Below are 21,090 nucleotides of genomic sequence, written 5' to 3'. Positions count from 1 at the left end.
AGACACACTGTTAGTAGTAATGTAACACAGCTTTATGTATAATAATGTATAATAATGCTATCATTATTGCAATTCACATCATCCTATTAAAATGCATTCCATTGCAATTTCCAGCACATAATGGTAGGCAGCCTGGTTAAACTGTGTGTTTTTACCTAGGTCACACCACTGACAGCCTTAAAGTTTGCAGAGCTCTCTGTGAAAGCAGGATTTCCCAAAGGTGTTATCAATATTCTACCTGGTTCAGGTAAAGCAGTGATATAAATGTTCTTCTTCTCTGTTCAAAGCATAGCTTAGTTGAAACAAAGTATAGTAAAGTTAAAACAACAGCAAACAATTACACCAAAGCTCAACTAATCAATTTTACCTGTATATTACAGGTGGTTTAGTAGGACAACGTTTGTCAGAACACCCAGATATTCGTAAACTTGGGTTCACTGGCTCAACGCCAATTGGGAAACAGATCATGAAGAGGTAATGTATTCCTTGCATTTTTATCACAAAGTTCCACCTCATCCAACAGTCATAAAAAATATACACAGACATATTTGTGAAGCATTGCACTACCCCGAGCCATTTTCCAATGAATACTTGGATGGTAAAATGTCTATGAAGAAGTATATGTCTGTCATGTAAGAAGAAGTAAGCCAGTTCACACCTCATGCTACACTTCTTGGGTTATTTAACCCAAGAATTGCCACAGACGAGTGAATCAATGAGCAGTCTGACTGTTGTGCACTCATCATTTTCTCTTTCAATTAACAAGCCCATGGTTTTTTGTTGTGTTAACTCTGGGTTGTTTAACCCATAAGCAATCCAGAATTTCTGGGTTCACAGATTTTCCTGGTTTGTCAACTAAAAGCGAGAATAAACGACACAATATCTGTTCCTTCAAAAAGCTATTATATTCATTTTCAATTTGAAACAACAAAAACTGTGTTTTAAACTCAAAATACTGGAAAACTATCAAAAACTCAAGGCAAAACTTTAAACCTTTATTACTACTATCAAATAGCATTTGTGGTGTTGTGGATTTATCTCCACAGTCTGCTGCTCCCAGACTGTGGAATGGCCTGATGGGAGAGATCCGCCAACTCAATAGTCTTTCTGAATATAAAAAAGCAATAAAGACTGATCTCTTCCGGTAAGCCTATCCAGTCAAATTTTAAGATGTCTGGCTGGCTATTATTTTAATAATGTATTAGTTTTTAATATGTTTTAATCCATTTTATGTATTTTATAATATTTTGTATTCCATGTTGTTCCCTGCCTCAATCCAGAGGGAGAGGCGGGTAATAAATAAATAAAATTATTATTATTATTATCATCATCATCATCATCCCAATAAGAAATCAGTCTCTGGTGAGGTAAATGTTCCCCCTGAACCTCCATGGTTTGTGCCAACCTAGTACCGGGACGGGGGGAGTTCTCTCCACAGCACTTAAGCCTAGACTAATTTCCTTTGAAAATACCCATGAGACATTTTTTTTACCCCAGTGGTTGGGGACATTAAAAACACCCCAATTGCAAAATCAAGATACTTTGTATATTTTTTAGCCCAAGTGTGTTTTTCTTTCCTGAAAGAAAACGGTAAGTGATGTGTTGCTAAAATTTTGAGATATTATGCAGGTGACAGTAAGTAGACAACAATATCCTGGCAGGACCATGTTTTAAGTCTACTTTTGTGTAAATTCTGCAATGAAAAGTGCATTTGGGCTATCCCTTTAACTCACCTTGTTGTATTAGGGTTTTAAATTACAGTAGGTTTACTAATCTGGCCTGTTTGGGGGAAATAAGTATATAAAGGGCTTTTTTACATGAGGCATTTATCATGCACTCTTCATTCCCTACTCGTGGTTTTTTACAGGTTCTTTAGATAATGTTGTGACTCTACAGTTTTGCTTCTATGTCTAACTAGCACTTTCAGCTAGGGGAAAGGTGGCATTTAATTGTGAAAGTGAAAGAAAGTATGAGTTCCTCTTGTGTACTTGTGCTATTCCACTATACCACAATGCCACCTAGCGGTTATGTAGTGGAGACACAGGAAAGGAAACTACTTGCGTAGCACACAGCTCTCACTTCTTCTTCTTATTATTATTATTTATTTATATAGCACCATCAATGCAACATTACATTTTCAATGTAATGAAAATGAAAGTAAACACAGTGGATTAACAGCCAATTAACAACCTCATGTAGAAAAGCCCTAAGTATGTAATAACTATACTTATTTGTATGTATATAATTTCTATTCATCTGGATGTTGGGAGAAATGGTACTAAATTCTGAATGCTCATCTTCTATTTCTTTATTATTTTTTATCATTATCATAGTTGTGCTGTCAGCAACCTGAAGAAGGTTTCTTTGGAACTGGGTGGGAAATCGCCACTGATCATATTCAACGACTGTGATCTTGACAAATCTGTGAGAATGGTAAGTTGGCTTTTAAGCACAATATTTAAAAAATCCTTTATAAAAAATCCAACATAAAAAATCTGGCAAATTTAACAATGGCAGGTGGCTGGGTCTATAAAAATGGTGTGGGGGGGCACATGTGGTTCACATGTTGCCCACCTATTCTCTAGAGAATAGTGACTTCCACTGCCGATATCTGATAAAAAAATTTTTTTTAAAAAAGCACAAATCAAAATGTTCTCTTTCCCCCCATTTATAAAGCTCTAAAGACTCAGGCCTTAGCTAGACCTAAGGTTTATCCTGGTGTCGTCCCTGCCTGCTCCTGGGATATCCCGTGTGTCATTTACATGAACAGGGATGACCCTGGGACGATCCCGGGATAAACCTTAGGTCTAGCTAAGGCCTTAGTCTGGGTTTGGATGATCACGGGGTAAAAGAAACCATCATGGCTTCTCCCCCCACAGACATGCCCATCATTTGCTGTGGTGTGGGTTAGCATGTCGTCTGAACTTGGCGTGCAGCACAGGTGGGCTTTGTACCCAACCTACAGCTTGCAGTAGGGTTGCAGGGTGGCTTCCATGGATCTTAAGATACGTCTTATTCAGCCAAAAAAAAAAAAAATGCTTTTGGGTTTATTGGACTCAATGGCGCCTTTTCAATAAGGGCCTGTGTAACTTACATAACTGTTGGAGATGTAATGCACCTAATGCTTCTTTAATTCATGTGTTTTGGCAATACCCAGTAGTTGCCCGCTTTTGGGAGGAGGTTATAATAAGGATAAACTAGGTACTGAAACAATCTTTAATATGGAATGATGTGCATGTCCTTCTAAACTACCTACTGGCTTCTTGGAAGTTAACACATGGTCAGTGCAAATGGATTTTCAGAGCCCTTATGCCAGCTGAAAGACTTATACTATCATGTTGGAAGGACAAATGCTCACTTCCCATAATGCAATGGATTGAGGACTTAACACTATCAACATTTGAATGGGTGTTATATAGGCACAACTTGAAAGTGGATAAATACATGAATATATGGTGGTATGCTTTTCTTGAAACCTATGCATACCCTTTTTTAATAATGATAATAATAATGATGATGATGAATGGTATACCTGGTTGGGGGGGGGGAAATGATATCCCTATATATGTATTTTTTTACAATTTTATTTGTTCTGTTTTGTTAATATTCACAATAAAAAATAAAGGGAAAAAAGGTTGTAGGGTGGTAGAAAGCCTTCCCAGCTGCATCAGGTCTGAACAACCTGCCAACCTGCCTTGCAGCATGGGTAATTAGGCAAATGACGGGGACGGGGTGAGGAACAGAAACCACGATGCCTTATTTTACCCCCATGATCATCCAAACACCCTCTTAATGAAAGACTGTGGATGTGAAAAGAAACACCTTCCCCACTGTTTTAGACAAAGCAGCCAGTGCTTATGGTATCACGGTACCTTGCCTGGGTGGACAAGGAACAGGGCCAAAACTGTTGGAGGTCGTCCATATAGTTAGCAGCCTAGGAGGTAGCAATCAGTAGCAGCCTAGATCGGGCATGGTGAGGACTTCCAGTTACCAATCATCACTCTTCCATGTCACCCACCTTCTAATATATGCAGACACTTCTGTGTCCACGTAGACCTCACGTGGAGATGTGAGAGAAGTCCGCCTTTGCTCCAGGTGAACATATTTTACTTTGGCAAACTATGTTTCTTATTGAAGGAGAAGGTGGATTTCATGGATCCAAACATAAAAAAGGAACGATATCTATTCATTCATAATAATTGTATACCACTTAATGTAGTAAAATCTCTAAGGGTGTAGTCCTATGCTTGTTTAGATGGCTGGAGCATGCTGGAGTAGTAAGCCTTTTTTCTGTCTAAACAGGCATAGGATTGTGCCCTAAGTGGTTCACATAACAAAAAACAAAACACATCAAGATTGGGAGTGGAGTGGGGGAATCATTCCCACAGTCAGTTCTTTTTCTTTTGATATAGGGCATGGGAGCTGTTTTCTTCAACAAAGGGGAGAACTGCATTGCGGCTGGTAGACTATTTGTGGAAGAATCAGTTCACGACGAATTTGTTGGGAGAGTGGTAAGACATTTTAAGTGGGATTCATTCTGCCTTAACAGTCTAACATGGTAATTGTTGACCTTTGCATTGGAATATCTCAGCCTTCCCCAACCTGATGCCCTCCAGATGTGTTGGATTGCAACTTCCATCATTCCCAGCCAATGATGGGAGTTGCAGCCCAACACATCTGGAGGATACCAGGTAAGAGAATGCTAGTTATAACTGACTAAATAGAGCTAAGCCCTGTTTTCACCGTGTTCACTTTTCCTTTTGAGTACATTAATTTTGAAAGTGTCTGTGTTTCCTAAGTGTAACATGGAGGGTATAATGAAAGGTCAGGCTGTGATGAGGAGGGAGGGAGATCAGAGGCACTGAGACCACTGCTTCTTCCACCTCCTCCTGCATAAAAGAAGATCCCGTGGATCTGTACACCAGTACATGTATCATGACACATGAACTCCCTGTGCTTCAGGAAATGAAACCTTGAAAGATAGAGCCATAAAGACAACACATTGCAACACTTCATATTTTCAGTGATGTACAAAAAAAAATTGTTCCAAGGGCGCATTAGCACTAATGTGCATAATCACTAATGCAAATTTGTACAAATTGCCCCCCCACCACCACCAAAAGTACAAAGAAAAAAACACCGGTCCACAGTCCATAGGATCCATATGACTTGGAAAAACGCCAGTCTACTGCGGAATCCACAGGTTAATCCAAACTTATTTCATTCTGTTGCCGATTTCTCCAACATCCCTAGACGTCATGATACAAGATGTCACAATGGACGTAAATATTTCGAGAAGGCCATCAAACATCAGCTGTCAAGGTTAGGCAGTTTTTTTGGCAAATAACCACCATAACACACAATGGCCATTTTTACTCAGTCCTAGTTACAAAGATGATTCAGGACATCACACTTTGTAATATTGTACTATGTACACTTTTATCCAAGGTAGTTCTATCCAACCCAGTTCTATGTCTCTCCTGAAGCAATAGTGCATGGATGAGCTGCCCTAGTGCTGGTAAAAGGGAAGAATTAGTACAGCAAATTCAGTGTATATGGCTGTGTTGGCATTATTCCCCAGTCCCAGTGTGGCATAATTCAAATTTGCAGTTTTGTAAGAGAGGGAAGAGGTATGGCTAGCTCATCTAAAGGGCTGCTCATTGGCTTGAGAATTAGGAACATGTTCTGCTGTTCATCACTATGGGCCTGTTCAGACAACACGCTAAGCCATGGTTAGGCTGCTAACCCTTTTGTAGCAAACGGTTAGTGAGCATGTTTAAATTGTGATTATGTAGCCACCATGGTTAGGAATTGTTCACATGACCCACTAAGTCATGTCTCACATGACATGTTGAGCCATGATGTTTAACTCAAAATGCTTAACCACCATGACTTAGGGCTCATCTACACCAAGCAGTATATTCCACTATGAAAGCAGTATATAAAAGTCAGGAGTCACACTACTGCTTTATAGCAGTATTGAAGTTTATTTATTTATTTTATTACATTTATATACTGCCGCACAGCCGAAGCTCTCTGGGCGGTTCACAAAAGTGAACTGAGAACTGTTGGGGCCCATGACACATACCATATATTGCTTTCATACCACTTTCATAGTGTTATATCCTGCTTGGTGTAGATGTGTCATGGGCCCCAACAGTTGTCAGTACCACTATAAAGCAGTCGTGTAGATCCTGCAGTGCCCTTCAATGCCTCTATAAAGCAGTAGTGTGGCTCCTGCCTTTTATATACCGCTTTCATAATGGAATATCCTGCTTGGTGTAGATGAGCCCTTAGTGTGTCGTCTGAATAGGGTCTATGGGTGTTTTATAGGAAGCGGGACAAAGAAGGACAATTTCCACTTACTTCCAAATAAATTTAACCGCCCTGTCTCAGCTGTTGTCTTGTACTATGTGATTCTTCCCCCACCTCCCTGCTTTGGTAATCTGTAGGTGGAAGAAACCAAAAAGATGAAAATTGGTGATCCGCTTGACAGATCTACAGACCATGGTCCACAAAACCATAAAGCGCATTTGGAAAAGCTTCTGGAGTACTGTGAAACTGGAGTGAAAGAAGGGGCTACACTTGTATATGGAGGAAGACAAGTATGCAGACCAGGTAAACAAAACCCTAAGGTAGGATTCATCTCAGGTTAATTTATAATCAATCTAAAGATTTTTTTATTCAATGTCCTGTCAGTTAATTGGGCGGCAATTTTTAAAAGAACAGTTACAATATTTATTTTATTTATTTATAGTATTTATATACTGCTCCACATCCAGAAGATGTTTCTGGATGTGGAGTACTATATAAATACTAAATATTTAAAATATTAAATATTTTCTTAATCGTTTTTAACACAACTGCATACAAAAATTACTGGTGGCAGGTGACTTCTTAGAAATCTTTGCCTCTTCTAAGGCGGTGCCTGCTGTGAAGGCTGTAACACTTAAAAATAAAGGGTTATATCCATGTTTTTTACATCAATCAGATTAATTGACCAAACATCGGAGCCCTTAATAAGTGATGAACACGGTAACATATGATACCACCTTATGAACTGCACTGAAGACAGAAATCCTAGAGCTATCAATGTACCAAGATGAAAATGCCTGAGATTATTTCACAATTTACATAAAACACTCCACCTATTTTCTCTTTGATGAGGCTTCTTCATGGAACCTACCATATTTACGGACGTTGAAGACCATATGTATCTTGCCCATGAAGAGTCCTTTGGCCCTGTAATGGTCATTTCGAAGTTCAAAGATGGGTATGTTCTGCTTTAGTGAAGTCATCTGATCTATGCGAATTGTAAGATGCCATAGATTGTAAGACACACACTAATTTCAGTACCACCAACAGAAAAAAAGCTTTGATTCTAAGAATAATAATCGCACCCACGACTCTAAGATGCACCCCGTTTTTAGAGATGTTTATATGGGGGGAAAGTGCATCTTAGAATCGAAGAAATACGGTATTATATTGTTTCCCGCTTCGGTGTTCATGCATTCAATCCATGCGATTATCATGGGGTGGAGGGGGAGAGTGGGGATGTGACTGCTTGCCACCCACCCCTCTGCTATCCATCAAACATTGGGAGGGAGAACATTGATGTATTATTTGAAAGATCATCTACTTCAGAGGCCCTGCTCACGTGCCCACAAGTAAGATCTATTCGTTTGGTGGGCACAAGAGATGGAGCTTTTTCTGTGGTGGCCCATACTTCTGGAATGCCCTATCACAGGATATGCAGATGGCTCAGTCCCTTACTATTTTGAAACAGGCTTTAAAGACTTGGGATGGTCCCATCTGCTTTTAAAAAATTGTTTTTATTGTTGCTATTTTAATTGTAGTTTATCTTTTATTGTTTTGGAATTTTCCTTTGTAAATCGCCTTGAGGAGGCTCTGCCTCAAAAGGGTATAAAAGTATTTTAAATGAACAGAAATTAATGAAAAGCTTTGTGGACTGGTTGGGGTCTCTGGCACATTCCACTTTGCCTATGTGTTAACACATTATTCTCTCCTACTGTAGGGATGTTGAGGGGGTGTTAGAACGAGCAAACAGAACGGAATATGGCTTAGCTTCAGGGGTCTTCACCAAAGACATAAGCAAAGCTCTATACATCAGTGACAAACTAGAAGCTGGGACAGTTTTTATTAACACCTATAATAAAACTGATGTGGCAGCTCCGTTTGGTGGATTCAAGCAGTCCGGCTTTGGAAAAGATTTAGGTAAATTACCTTTTACTTGATGTCCATTGATAAAAATAGGCCTTACACAATAAGGATATTAGTTCTATAACACGTTCAGAGTTGTTCTCCATCTTTTCAACTAAGCTCGCAAGTGTATGGTGTATAGCATTCCCCCAACCCCGCCCATGCAGTAATTTTCGAATTGTGTTCCAGGAAACTCCAGTGAGAAGCCTGGTAATAGCAGAGTTTTTCCATAAACGTCAGCTTGCTCATTGCTAATGATCTGTTGAATATACTCGGGAGTACTCTTAGTTAATGCACGGTGGTGGCAAGACCAACACAGCCCATCCAGTACCCTGCATGTAATGAGCATGAACCCTAGAATATGTCCTTAAACCTGCTGCAATCAGCAGGGGAATCCCAGAGGTTCAGAGTTCGAAAACCACTGTTCTAATGCAGCCTCTCCCAACCCAGCACCCTCCAGATGTGTTAGACTACAACATTAGCCCCAGCCAGCATTTGGGGTCCAACACATCTGATGGGCACCAGGTTGGGGAAGATTGTTCTAATGTATCTCTCTCCCCCCACCCGTGATTCCTTTTTAAAGGCCTGACTTCTCATTATGGCTTAATTGTTAGCTGCCCTTGGGGTGGGTGGGGGGTGTCATCACTTTTTTCAGTAGAGAGGGATGGCAGAAACCTATAATAATAGAGGTTGTCTGTCTGTCCATCAGTGCCATGACCATGAAACCTAGACACCTAAAATTTGACATGCATACTTAGATGTATGCTGTACACCTGTTATTTTGTCTGTAAAATGCATTAAGTAATTTGACCTAATTTAAATGTTTCTATGTGGTTGAAGCCCGTCGCTAGAGGCAGACTCCCCTAACCAGCACATGGCTTTGCAGTCCAATTTCAAGCCAGGAGAGATAATTAGGCCAAAGGGCAGATACAGTGGTGGCCAAAATTGTGGACACTTTTTGAAATTTTCATGTTTTGCAACTTTGCATGCTTAGAGAAAATGTTGTTTCACAAAATTCACATGTTTATATATCAATTGAAAGAGAATTTAATGCTGAATTCAATACAAAAATCAACGCAAATATCTACAGTACAAAAAAAGTTATGCTTACTTTAGTCTAAAAACAAACACAGGTGTGATTGAGTGAAGAAGCAGATTGGAATTGCAAACCCTACTGGCCCATCACAGTCCTTGTTCTGGGGACCAATCACATGGCAGTAGCTGCGATACATCCTGTTTCAAGTTGGGGAAAGCCAGTTTTGCTGTTGATTCTGTAACTGAAGTGCAATTGGAGATTGTGCGAATATTTGAAGTATTTCTCAAATTAAAAGTATACGTACGTACATCATAAAAAGAGCAATGGCACCAAAGAAAAGAGTTGATTGGACACCCAGGAAAAGAAGCAGGATTGTTCTGTTATGTGCATCGGGTCTTTCAACTGATATATAAACATTTGAATTTCTTGAAGCAGAACACTTTCTATAGGCATGCAAAATTGCAAAACATGAAAATTTCAAGGTGTCCACAATTTTGGCCACCACTGTATATGCCTGTCCCCCACTCCCTGGGGAATGGCGTGGACAGATCCCTCTCCCTCAGGGAGCTATAGAGGTGCACCATAGCAGGAGCTGCAACTAGGGATGCCAGCTGCATGGTTTCATTCAAATGGGGGCAAGCACAATGTGTCCAATGCCAACAGCTGCATAAACCTGCTTGAAGGCTTTGCTGTATCAAAGTCAGGGCTATTCCAACCCATGTGAAGCTGGTCCATTCATTAGTATTTCACTTTTTAAAAAAACCCACCTACGTTTTGTTTGTTTCTACACTACTCTTTGAAAACACAGCAGTCTTCAAATACTTAAAAGGTTGTCACACAGAAGAGGGCCAGGATCTCTTCTCGATCCTCCCAGAATGCAGGACACGGAATAATGGGCTCAAGTTAAAGGAAGCCAGATTCCAGCTGGACATCAGGAAAAACTTCCTGACTGTTAGAGCAGGGAGACAATGGAATCAGTTACCTAGGGAAGTTGTGGGCTCTCCCACACTAGAGGCCTTCAAGAGGCAGCTGGACAAGCATCTGTCGGGGATGCTTTAGGGTGGATTCCTACATTGAGCAGGGGGTTGGACTCGATGGCCTTGTAGGCCCCTTCCAACTCTGCTATTCTATGATTCTAGGCTCCAACTGTTTCAACTCTCTCATTTCCTTCAGGTGAAGAAGCTCTTCATGAGTATCTCAGAACAAAAGCTGTGACCGTCGAATATTAATCCACTTAACCGAGGTGGTCAACAAATTCTCTTGCCAATAAATTCAACTTTAGAAGTACTTCATCAAGCACAAGGCAAGACTGCAGTATTACCAATAGCAAAAAATAAAACCTTAAGTAGAGGACTTTTTCTGGCATTAATGCTGAAGCCAGAGCCTCATCGCACTGAACTAACAAGAATATTTGCATTCACAGTAGGAACAAGACCTAGTCTTTTAAAGTTAAGCCATTGGCTCCTAATATTTTAATATGTGGATGGTCCAGATGGAATTATGCATTTGTTAGGGACTCATGTCTGACCCACATAGACTTTACTGTGACATATCTTATCCTGTAGAGTCTTTTACTGTGCAGACTTCACCATCAGCACTTAACCTGTATGCTGATGTAAAAGGCTACTGAACATACAGTGTGGAACAGAAATCTAGATATCAGTAACTTTGATCTCTGCAATGTTAGCTGGTTGTTTTTCCTAAGTAAGAAGCAACAAGCTACATTCCTTATTTGTCCAATGCATTCATATGGGACTTCATTTCTAAAAGTGAGCATTACACCAGCATTAGATTCCCACCCCCCCTTGTGATACAAACTCAGCATATTTTAAGTAGCCTAGAAGAAACCCAGTTCGCCATAATGCATTGCAAATAAAATCAAGGAAGTGCACTTATACTATGATTTTGTATGATACAGAAGACAACATCTGTGAAACTATGCATATAAAAGCTATAGCAACTATTTTATAATCTCTTTGCCAACAGGGAATGTGTAATCAACATAGAGTTGTGAATGCCAATTATATTATTAAAACAAATTTGTGCTGGATGTGTTATGCAGTATTTTACGATCTTGAAATAAGTGCACATATGTAACACACCACTACACCCACCTACCTACCTCTGTTGTTTTTTTAAAAAAAATCCAAACAAACCATTGCAACTTTATGCTAGTTGCCTCCTGCAGCCCTTTATACTGTAGTTTAGAGCTACAAGAGGCAGTTGTAATAGAGCTGCATTGCTTCTTCCACACCATCCAGTTTTCACAAGCCGTTTGTGCCATGTTAAGGCAGGAAACAAACTTTCCATATGTGCCTGTTAGCCACTTCAACAGACTATTCAGATTATTTGGGTTTTCCTGCCAAATATTCTGAATTTTTATCCAAATCCACTGCCAAATAAAAAGTAACAGCCCAAATACCATGCAAAGCTTATTCAGAAGTCCTTCTTCTTTTTCTTCTTCAATGGGGCTTGCTCTCACATAAGAATGCCTAAGACTGCAGCCCTAGAGAAAGCTCTACAACAGAAACTGGATGGTTCACAGGCTAATTAACAACTTCTGGACAATTGTTAAAAATAAACAAACAGAACATGACCAATTTAATTTAAGATCAAAACAATACATGTCTTGTGAATTAAGGCACTATTCTATACATGTTCGGGCAGAAAAAAGGCCCAAAACTCCCAGCCTGCCCCAGCCACCAGGAAGTTGTATGACATGTTTTCTGTCTAAACATGTATATAATTGCGACTCATAGATCAGCTCTCCAAACAGTGAGGTTCTACTGCAGGACAGACACATTTCCATTGGTTTCTATGCAGCAGCTGTTACATGAAAAATGGACCTATCAGGAAACGTAAATAAGACTTAATGTAGTCCTCAGCTGGGTTCCCAGCATTTCTAGTCTCTGTCCAATTCAATTTTTCCTTCTGTTCTTTCTGCTATGCTGACCTCGTGAGGAAAACTGAACATCCTTATTAATCCCTTTAATATTGAAACTGGACCTGCAAAGAGAGCTTGCATGCTTCTCCACAACACAAGGTGTCTACAAGCTGGTCTGTAGGCGGAGCAACTGATTATAAACTAGCTCTCCAAGAAGACTATGATACGTAACAGAAGTGGAAATCTGGAATCGCAATGATGCATCTACTCATTTGTTTTACTGTCCAAAATTTCTATTCTGCCTTCTCCTTTCGATTTAGGAAGCTTAATGTTGTCTACAGTCACTTCTTCAGAGACAGAGCTGTTCTCGCTTTCTGAGTCATCTTCTGAGACTGACTCCTCTTCCTCTGTATCAGAACCACTCAATTCAACCAAAGCCACATTCTGCAATAAAATAATAATAATAATAATAATTAATAATAATAATCCCATTAAGTGCTGAGCTAGGGTGTAAAGCACATGTGGGCAAACCTTGGGAGGCCTTCAGTGCAACCCACAGCGGGTGCTTAAGACCCTCCCACACCAAATTCCTCCCTCCCATTCTGCTAAAAGTTCCTGCCTCTGCAATGCTTTTCCTTCCTTGCTAGGCTGGGAGAAGAAAAGCCTTTCTGTCCCAACACAGCATGGAAAGAATGGAAGGGAAGTGTGTGAATGGGAGGGCGCAGATGGAAGAAAAGTGTGGAAATGGGAGCAGATGGATGGGTATAAAAGAGAATAGGAAGGGAGAGGAAGTGTTTGAGGTGGCTCTAGATGGACCTTTTGTATGATCCAGAACATTTTAAAATGTTCTTTACTGGACTTTTTTTTAAAGTGTTTTTTAAAAATAATAATAATCACAGTACAGAAATCTGTTTCAATGATAAACTGGAAAGGTTCAGATATGAGGCATTGTTAAGCCAAGCTGCTGGTGGTCCAGATAACAAGCCATGCACAAAATTATTATACGAATTTGGAACATAGTATCATTTTAAAATAGGCAGTTCTGAAAGGAGCAAGGGAAATGGTCTTGTGTGCACTGTAAAAATGATTAAAATGCTCACCGCCAAGGCATCCATTTTAGAAACAAAAACAGACTCACCATTTCAATGACATTTTCAGTTGAGGCATCTACGTGTTCTATATCAAACTCATGAAGAGGCGTGCTGTCCATTTCTTTTCTTAGTTTATCATTTGCACTGGCCATCTGGGGTAGGAAGTTCTGCACCCTGTCCAAAACTAACACATGAAAACAGTGTTTATGCAGGAATTAAGGCACTTCTAATAAATATTTCAATTAAAAAATTGCAGCTTGGGATGGAAGGGGAATAGGAGGTGACAGCAACCCACCACATAGCAAGGAATAAGAGCGGGGGGGGGGGGAGCATTAAAATACATAGAATAGCTTTTGTAAGCATGTGGTAGACAAATTGCCATACTGCAATAAGGAATAAGTATTTTGAAAATTCCCAATTCCAAATGTTAGTAAATCAATATGCATAGATGGTCAACCATGTACATACAGAACTCTGCATTTAGCGGACGGTTGCTCTGGGAGAGTTTGGCAGGTTTTAAAGATATGGGCAAAAGTATTTAATGTTGTCTTTCCACCATGCAATTCTCTAAGCCAGAGACAGGCAGAAAGCAGATCTCCTGATATTTTGGACCTCAACTCCCAGAATTCCTGACCTTTGGCCATGCTGGCAGGGGCTTCTAGGAATTCTAGTCCAAAAACATCTGGATATCTACCTTCTGCCCATCTTTGCCCTAAGCTATTCACATATATCTACAGTTTAAACACCTTGTGGACGTTTAAGGATGGAGCTTCCAAACCAAATACACTGTCACCGCCATCTTCAACTGGATGGATTCTCACTAGAGCAACACCACACTTTATTTTCTGCCTTTCAGAGGTAAGTGAGGAAATGCTTAAGCTTATAAGAAGAAGATGAAGGCGAGACAAAAATCCCTTGGGAGCATCCATATATACCCATTCCTTTTACAGGTTTGCTCAACCTGGTGCTGATTACAACACCCATCATCCCCCATCAGTGTGGCCACTGGAAGGCACCAGGTTGGGGAAAACTGCTTTAACAAAACAAAATTGGACACCCTTCTTTTCAGAACTTCACAGTACCTCCCCCCACATTCAATCCCTACCTACATCCTTTAGCTGTTCTATAAGCATTTCTTGAGCTTACATGTCTAATGAACTGGAACAGAAAATTCTCAAGCTGTTTAATTCTGGCTCAGGAATGGTTCTACACAAGTCTCAAAAGCAACAAACTATACAGCAGTGGGTTGATAAAACTTTGGAAGACTATGGTTATGTATAAATTTACTTTGCAAGCGAAGCAAGCAAGGAATCCTAATTTTGAGGAAGATATTACATATGGCACCATCATTTCCATTTATTTCTGATGTGGAAATCTTTCAGACTTTTGATCAAATTCCAACCAAGTACCGTTGCCTATACTTTTTCTGACTAATACAGACACACAAACACATACTTCTTGTATATGCTATATAACTTGTATTTTCATTCTCTCATTAGACAGTGAGCTACTTGGGCTGTTTTATTTTAGTGGTTCCACAAGCACATTGGTGACAGACTAAAAATTATAATTAACAAGTTTCTTTATTTCTTCAGTGATCTTCTTCTATTATGAATGTTCTTTTTGTTGTTGTTGCTTTTTTAAAATTGCAAAATCAAATAAATTTCATGGAAAATAAAGCTTGTGAACTGCAATCTCTTTAAGGACTTACGGTTGCTCCTTGGCAGCCTGACTGTCTGCAAGCTCGTGGCTTTCTTCTTTGCATGCTTTGAATTGAGCAGCAGCGTCTCGTGAATGCCTAGAATCAAGAAACCCTGCATCAGTTGAGTGGGCACAGACTGATTTTACTCATATTTCTTCTTTAAAGACAGCTCTTTTTCTATTTCACATATTACAACAGGGGTGAGCAACTTGGGATCCGTCAGATGCTTAGGCCTAGAACTCCCATCACTTCTAGCCAGCATAGCAAATAGTGAGGGATCATGGGAGTTGTAGGCCAAAATATCTGGACTGCCACAAGTTACCCACCCCTGCAAATAGTTGATAAAATCATTTTAAAACATATAGGCCCCATTCAGAAGACACCTTAAACCACCGCTTTAACCACGGTGACTAAAGCAAAAAGCCTTATTCACCATTCTTAAAGCCATGGTTTAAGGTGTCTTCTGAATGGGGCCACACTCATGCCTATTTCACTGCATGTGCACATTGCAGACGGCAGTGTTGCAAATGAAGGTGCAATTAAAGAAAGCCATATCTGCCTCAAACGTTACAGGGCAGTATGTGCTTTAAATCTGTAACAAATGAAACAACTCACATCATACTTAAGCAATAATTTAATTCACAATGTACAGCGAGAGCACTGCATCCAGAAAGATGTAGCAATAGGTTTTCTACAACATCAAATATGTGGGAACTGATTTTAAAACTTTTTTAAAAAGCAGTTTCCCATAATAAAAATGGCAAGCATCTATGCCATCTATGCAAGATGGCATAGCATCTATGCAAGATGCAAAAGTTATATGTGTGAAGGACCAAGGGGTGGGTGGGGGGAGTGTTGTTGAATTTTGAATTATACCAACTTCCCTGCCCAGCAGTAAATTTGTTTTGAAATGCATCTGCTTTCCTGTTGAATAGTAAACTACGCCTTTCTGCTAGGTAGTAAACCATAGTGGTGATAGTAGATAAGAGAATAGTTTGATATGTTTATGGGAGGTATCTGGCCAGCCTGTTGTTTATGGTCCCGCCGGCGCCAAGACCCAGTTGACATGTGAGAAAAGGTGGGAGTCAAACTTCCCGAGGTCAGGCAAAGGCTTCACACCTGCGGGCTATCTCCTGCCCTGGCTAATTGGCCTTTGTGTGTGAAGAAAGATCAAGTACCCTCGTTAAGGATAAAAAGGGCTAATTGGATTAAGTTGGGGTAGGTCTTCAGCCTGGAGGCTACGGACGTCTGCGGTTGCCCAGTTTGGGAGCTGAAGGAAGGTTAGGGTATTGTCATTTGCTGAAGGCTGGTTTTTCCAAAGGCCAGTTGGGCCGCTTTGGCTGGAGGGGGGAGAAGGGAAACTTAGTGGAGAGATTGCCTGTCCTTTCCTGAATGGATTCGTGGGTGGTTCTGCCTGATTTCTATCTACCGCAAATATTCTTTTCCCCTGCTTCTTTGAATTCTCCGTTTTATTTGCATGTCTGTAGCTGCTAACAACCAAGTTCTTATTTAGTTATTGTGTTTATACAATAAACTTTTATCTTGGTTACTTTGGGTGTTTGTGTGCTTTTATTCCAAAGAGGTACTGGTTCTAGAGTGGAGTGGGGTGAGCACCCCAGAGGGACCCTTGGGAAGGACTGATTAACTCAGACTTCCTCTACAATATGCATCTTTGAACAACAAAACATCGGAGGCATTGGTGTTGATCTATTAGGGCAGTGGTTCTCAACCTGGGGCGCTCCAGATGTGTTGGACTGCATCTCCCAGAATGCCCCAGCCAGCTGGCTGGGGCATTCTCGGAGTTGTAGTCCAACACATCTGGAGCGCCCCAGGTTGAGAAAGGCTGTATTAGGGGGTGGAATCTAAAAGTAACTAACATATTATTCACACACAAGTGAGCAAGCCTTCAGGTTCATCCAAGCTCTTCATCAGAGTTTGACTGGATATTAAGTCAAGCAACAGTCTGGAACAAAAATGGGAAGTGAGAGAGAAGGTGGTTGCTAGAAATTGTATCAGAACAACAACATATAACACAACACAAAATTAAGCAGCAGTCAAACTGTACACTACACTGTGTTACAAACCATAGTGGGCTGGGTCACACTTCAGGCAGAGTTTGTGTGAAGAGATGGGTTTTCAGAAGACATCTAAACATCAGAACTAGGGGTGTGTGCGTCTGATGTCAATTGGTTAAGTGTTCTGGGGGTGGGGTGAGGGTGCTGCGCTGCAACACTAAATGCAGTACTGCATGTGTGGCTTCCTCAGAAGTGCTCCTTCTAATGGTCACAGAAATTGGGCAGGGACATAAGGGATCAGGTGCTCCCAAAGGTAACCTGGCCCCAAGTTATACATTGAAAACAACATCTTTACCTTGGCCCAGTACCTAACTGACAGCCAAGGCAATCCTTTTCGAAAGTGCATAGCTTGCTGCTGGAAAAAGGCTCTGGTAATCAGCCAGTTGCAGCTTCTAGAACAAGTCCACGGCTCTCCCCACCGCCACGACAGAGTGCATTACAATAACCCAATCTTGAGGTTTCCAATGTCTGTAACACCATGGCTAAGTTATTACAGACCCGAAACTGACACATTTGAAAAAATGACCAAAAAAAGGAAGAAAGAAAGGAACATTCTGCTACTACAAACTGCAAATTTGGGGTTTTATCCTTCTCAGCAACACCCTTCTCCAACAACTTAAAACTTGGGGGAGGGGATTAACAATCAAGTCTGTTGCAAAATTGTATTGAAAATGAAAATGTGCTAGCTTCTTTACGACACTTTAGGTGCCCCTAATAAAGGCATTGCGCGATTGTTGTTCGTTTTCCAGCAGCAGCGCATACCTAAACTGGCATTCAGTGCATCCGCTTGCAAATTCTGGGTGCAAAGTAAAGAAACCAACTAATAGCTACAGGTTAGTTTAAAGAGGTGAGATCAGGGCAACAAGAGAGCGTTCTGCTCTTCTCCTGGAGCCTGTTCTAAGCATCCCTGTCCATCCGGTCAGTATCAAATACCTCCTCCGCCTCCCGCAGAAAGAAGCTCCCGGGATACAGCCGGCTCCGCGCCAGCCCCATTCACCGCCATCCACCTCCGAGAACACCTCTCTCTCTCTCTCCGTTCACACGCGCCTCTTCCCAGGGAAACCGGAACACGAGCGAGAGATGGAAAAGCGCGAAGCGCAGAGCGGTCTCGGGAGCGCAACAGCGCCACTTACAGCGAAGAGGGGCTAATTGAACGTTCCAAGCGGAAGCGGCTGGAAAATGCCGAATAGAAAGCCCTATTGTGGGCTTTGGGGAAATGGGTGCCCAATTACCTCATCCTTAGTCAGCAAAATCTGAGACAGGATCAGAAGCAGTGGAAGAAAACACAGATACAAACACACACGTACACCATTCTGGATTGTAAAAGTATTACATATAGTATAGCGTTATATGTTTATATATTCATATTATATATTTTATTATTTATTGCATTTATATCCCAGCTTTTTTCCTCCAAGGAAACAAAGGCAGTGTGCATAATCCTCCTCCTCTCCATTTTATTCTCACAACAACAACCCTGTAAGGTAGATTGGGCTGAGAGTCTGACTGGCCCAAAATCAGCCAGTGAGCTTCCATGGCCAAGTGTGGACTAGAACCCGGATCTCCCGACTCCCAGTCCAACACTAACTACACACACACACACCTGTGGTCTTCAGCTAGTTTTGCTTAGACTGCAAACCTACACAAACTCACCAGGAAGTAAATTCCACTGAACTCCGTCTGACTCACTTCTGAGTAGACCTGTATAGGTTTCTACAATGAAGGTAATGCAAACAGTAGTCAACTTCCATGTCTTTTGCAGGTAAGGAGGAGCAGCTTTTGCTGCTTTTTCTAGCAGAGAGATGATAGGGCAGAGAAAGCATCACCAGCTAAATTTCGGGATTGTGTCAATCGAAGCTAGCTAGGCTAAAGGTGCCAGGACAGAGTGTCCTGGATTTTTAGGAAATAGCTGATTTTGCTTTTTTGGACTTGCTGGGTAGGCTATTGAAAAATTCCTCCCCAACTCCCCTAGAGGCTGTTTTGGAGCCTCGGAAAAACGGCTGCAATTCGACTTGGGGTGCTTCGGGTGTGGCCACCTCACTCTGGGACTGAAGCAAGATTCAACCCCCCTGAAGCGGGTCAAACTTACCGGTTCCTGGGTGCCAGCCATATGGCCAGGAAAGCCAGGTGCAAGCCCAACCAGGACTCCTGGCTCACTCACTCCATCACTCCTCTCTCCCCAAATGCAGAGCCGCACCACCAGGACTTACTTTCCCCTGGCTGCTCTCTTTTTAATAGATCTATGGTCGCAATAATCTGAGGGCTAATAAATCCATCTTCCTCACTGGAAGCCCAGGTGGACTCCATGGGTCAGCTTTGGCTGATCCGCCAGCTACGGCCTTTCCTGGACAGGGACAACCTAGCCACAGTAGTCCATGCGCTGGTAACTTCCTGATTAGATTACTGCAATGTACTTTATGTGGGCCTGCCCTTGAAGATAACTTGGAAGTTGTAGCTGGTGCAAAATGCAGCAGCTAGACTGCTCACCAGAACATCTTATATAAAGACTATATAACACCGATCTTAAAAGAACTGCATTGGTCGGAATTCAGGATGTTGGCAATGACATTCAAAGCCCTAAACAGCTTGGGACCTTGATACTTGAGGGACTGCCTCTCCCTATGTACGCCTACCCGAGATCTGTGGGAGGAGCCCTCCTCCATGTCCCACCAACGTGAGTCATATGCTATAGTGGGACATTGGAGAGGGCTTTTGCTGTTGTAGCAGCCTGGCTGTGGAATCCCCTTCTCTTGGCGCCTACGCTGGCTTCATTTCGGCACCAAGTTAAAACATGGCTTTTTAGCAAAGCTTTCAAGGGCTAAATTCTCCATGGTTACACATAGTTTAAATTGATTTAAATTGTTTTATTGCTTTTATTTATTTTTTTACTGGTTTTAATTTGTTAACGATTTAATACATTTTTAGCTGTGTAAATTATTTATGTTTATATCGTTCTTATTTTATCTGTACACCGCACTGAGATCCCAGTGATAATAGGGTGGGATACAAACGCTGTAATAAATAAATAAATAATTTAATAAAAAGGGGGAAATTACCCTTTATGGCTGCCATATTTGTGGCCATACATCTATTTAAAAAAGACAGTCCCCATGATGTTACCTTTAAATTGCGGCTCGGCTTTCTGGGTGGAGGATGAACAGGAAGTCCTAAAAGCAGCAGCGGGAGGCGATCACGGAGGGAGAGGGAGGTGAGTCCTGTTAATCCAATGGACCCACATGGACTCATGACTGGCCTTGGGCCAGCTTTCCCAGGTGGCTCAGAGAGTGGGTGGGGGTGAACAGCCCACCACTTCCCTGAATCAGTCCAAGGCACCCCGAAGGCTTTGGTACTGATCTGCTTTGGCCTCAGGGTGCCTCAGCTGACCCAATACCACCTAGTATTCAAATCAGAAATTGCTAACCTACCTCTCTTAAAGCAATGTAAGATGTCTTATCATGAAAGGCAAATGGAAAAAGTGTATGATAAGAAAAAATAAGAATTTGAAATTGTGAATAAATAAAAAAGTAGTAATTGTACTAAAGAGAAGATACAGAAAGACACAAGCAGATTCACAATGAATTCTGGGCTGCTCTCCACACATCTTCGGGTCCTATAAACTGACTCCCTTTCTCCCAATACCACCTACCATGGATCTGACTCCATCCCAAATTACACATGGCATAAGTGACTACCCAACTAGCATCAGATTCCAGCCATTGGTTCTTTGCGTATCTAAGCACAACCCTCAGTCACTTCCTCTCTGCAGTTGCTTCAAATGTCAGAAAGGACAGGATTACCAGACGGCTTCAGTTCAGCCAATATGTTGTACCTGCTTCACATAGTTATGCATTTAAACATTAATTCAAAATCACATTTTTGAGAGAACAATCTTAGTACAAAAGTGCACCCTTTAGTTTTTGTTTCTTTTAAACAGCTCTCAAGATCATTTTTTTCCCCATCAGGTGTGTTTTTTTTTTTTTGTCAGACCTGTTGATGATATGTTTTTTGTTCTGATAAGGGCCAGATCTACACCAAGCAGGATGTGACAGCTGTATCTGGAGTGTGTCCTGGGCCCCAAGAAT

The 21,090-nt window shown here is 41.2% G+C and overlaps 2 protein-coding genes across 2 annotated transcripts in view; one reads left to right on the top strand and one right to left on the bottom strand.

The window, feature by feature from the left end:
• Positions 1-10,988, top strand: part of ALDH1L2 (aldehyde dehydrogenase 1 family member L2) — a 33,809-nt gene extending 22,821 nt beyond the window's left edge. Inside the window, exons 16-23 of the mRNA XM_063133409.1 lie at positions 160-247; positions 381-474; positions 2,334-2,433; positions 4,413-4,511; positions 6,453-6,618; positions 7,168-7,273; positions 8,036-8,235; positions 10,430-10,988. Of these exons, the coding sequence (XP_062989479.1) occupies positions 160-247; positions 381-474; positions 2,334-2,433; positions 4,413-4,511; positions 6,453-6,618; positions 7,168-7,273; positions 8,036-8,235; positions 10,430-10,485 (909 nt within the window). The 3' untranslated portion in view covers positions 10,486-10,988. The remainder of the gene's footprint in view (positions 1-159; positions 248-380; positions 475-2,333; positions 2,434-4,412; positions 4,512-6,452; positions 6,619-7,167; positions 7,274-8,035; positions 8,236-10,429) is intronic.
• Positions 10,989-11,057: 69 nt separating this feature from the next.
• NOPCHAP1 (NOP protein chaperone 1) lies at positions 11,058-18,043 on the bottom strand. Its single transcript, XM_063133411.1, has 4 exons — positions 17,942-18,043; positions 14,943-15,029; positions 13,279-13,415; positions 11,058-12,584 (listed from the first exon to the last, which is right to left on the bottom strand). Exons 1-4 carry the CDS (start codon positions 18,009-18,011, stop codon positions 12,405-12,407), a joined length of 474 nt encoding a protein of 157 aa, XP_062989481.1. The 5' UTR covers positions 18,012-18,043; the 3' UTR covers positions 11,058-12,404.
• Between the last annotated feature and the right edge of the window lie 3,047 nt (positions 18,044-21,090).

Source organism: Elgaria multicarinata, chromosome 9 (genome assembly GCF_023053635.1).
Source record: "Elgaria multicarinata webbii isolate HBS135686 ecotype San Diego chromosome 9, rElgMul1.1.pri, whole genome shotgun sequence".
Taxonomy (NCBI): domain Eukaryota; kingdom Metazoa; phylum Chordata; class Lepidosauria; order Squamata; family Anguidae; genus Elgaria; species Elgaria multicarinata.
Note: the sequence above shows the minus strand (reverse complement) of the source record. Positions and strands in the feature narration are given on the sequence as shown.

Excerpts from the sequence above, each read along its gene's own strand:
- NOPCHAP1 (XM_063133411.1), bottom strand. The coding sequence starts at position 18,011 with ATGGCGGTGAATGGGGCTGGCGCGGAGCCGGCTGTATCCCGGGAGCTT. Across the intron at positions 15,030-17,941 it reads TTCTGCGGGAGGCGGAGGAG|GCATTCACGAGACGCTGCTG; the intron begins GTATTTGATACT and ends TCTTGATTCTAG. Across the intron at positions 13,416-14,942 it reads CAGGCTGCCAAGGAGCAACC|TTTTGGACAGGGTGCAGAAC; the intron begins GTAAGTCCTTAA and ends TTCATGTGTTAG.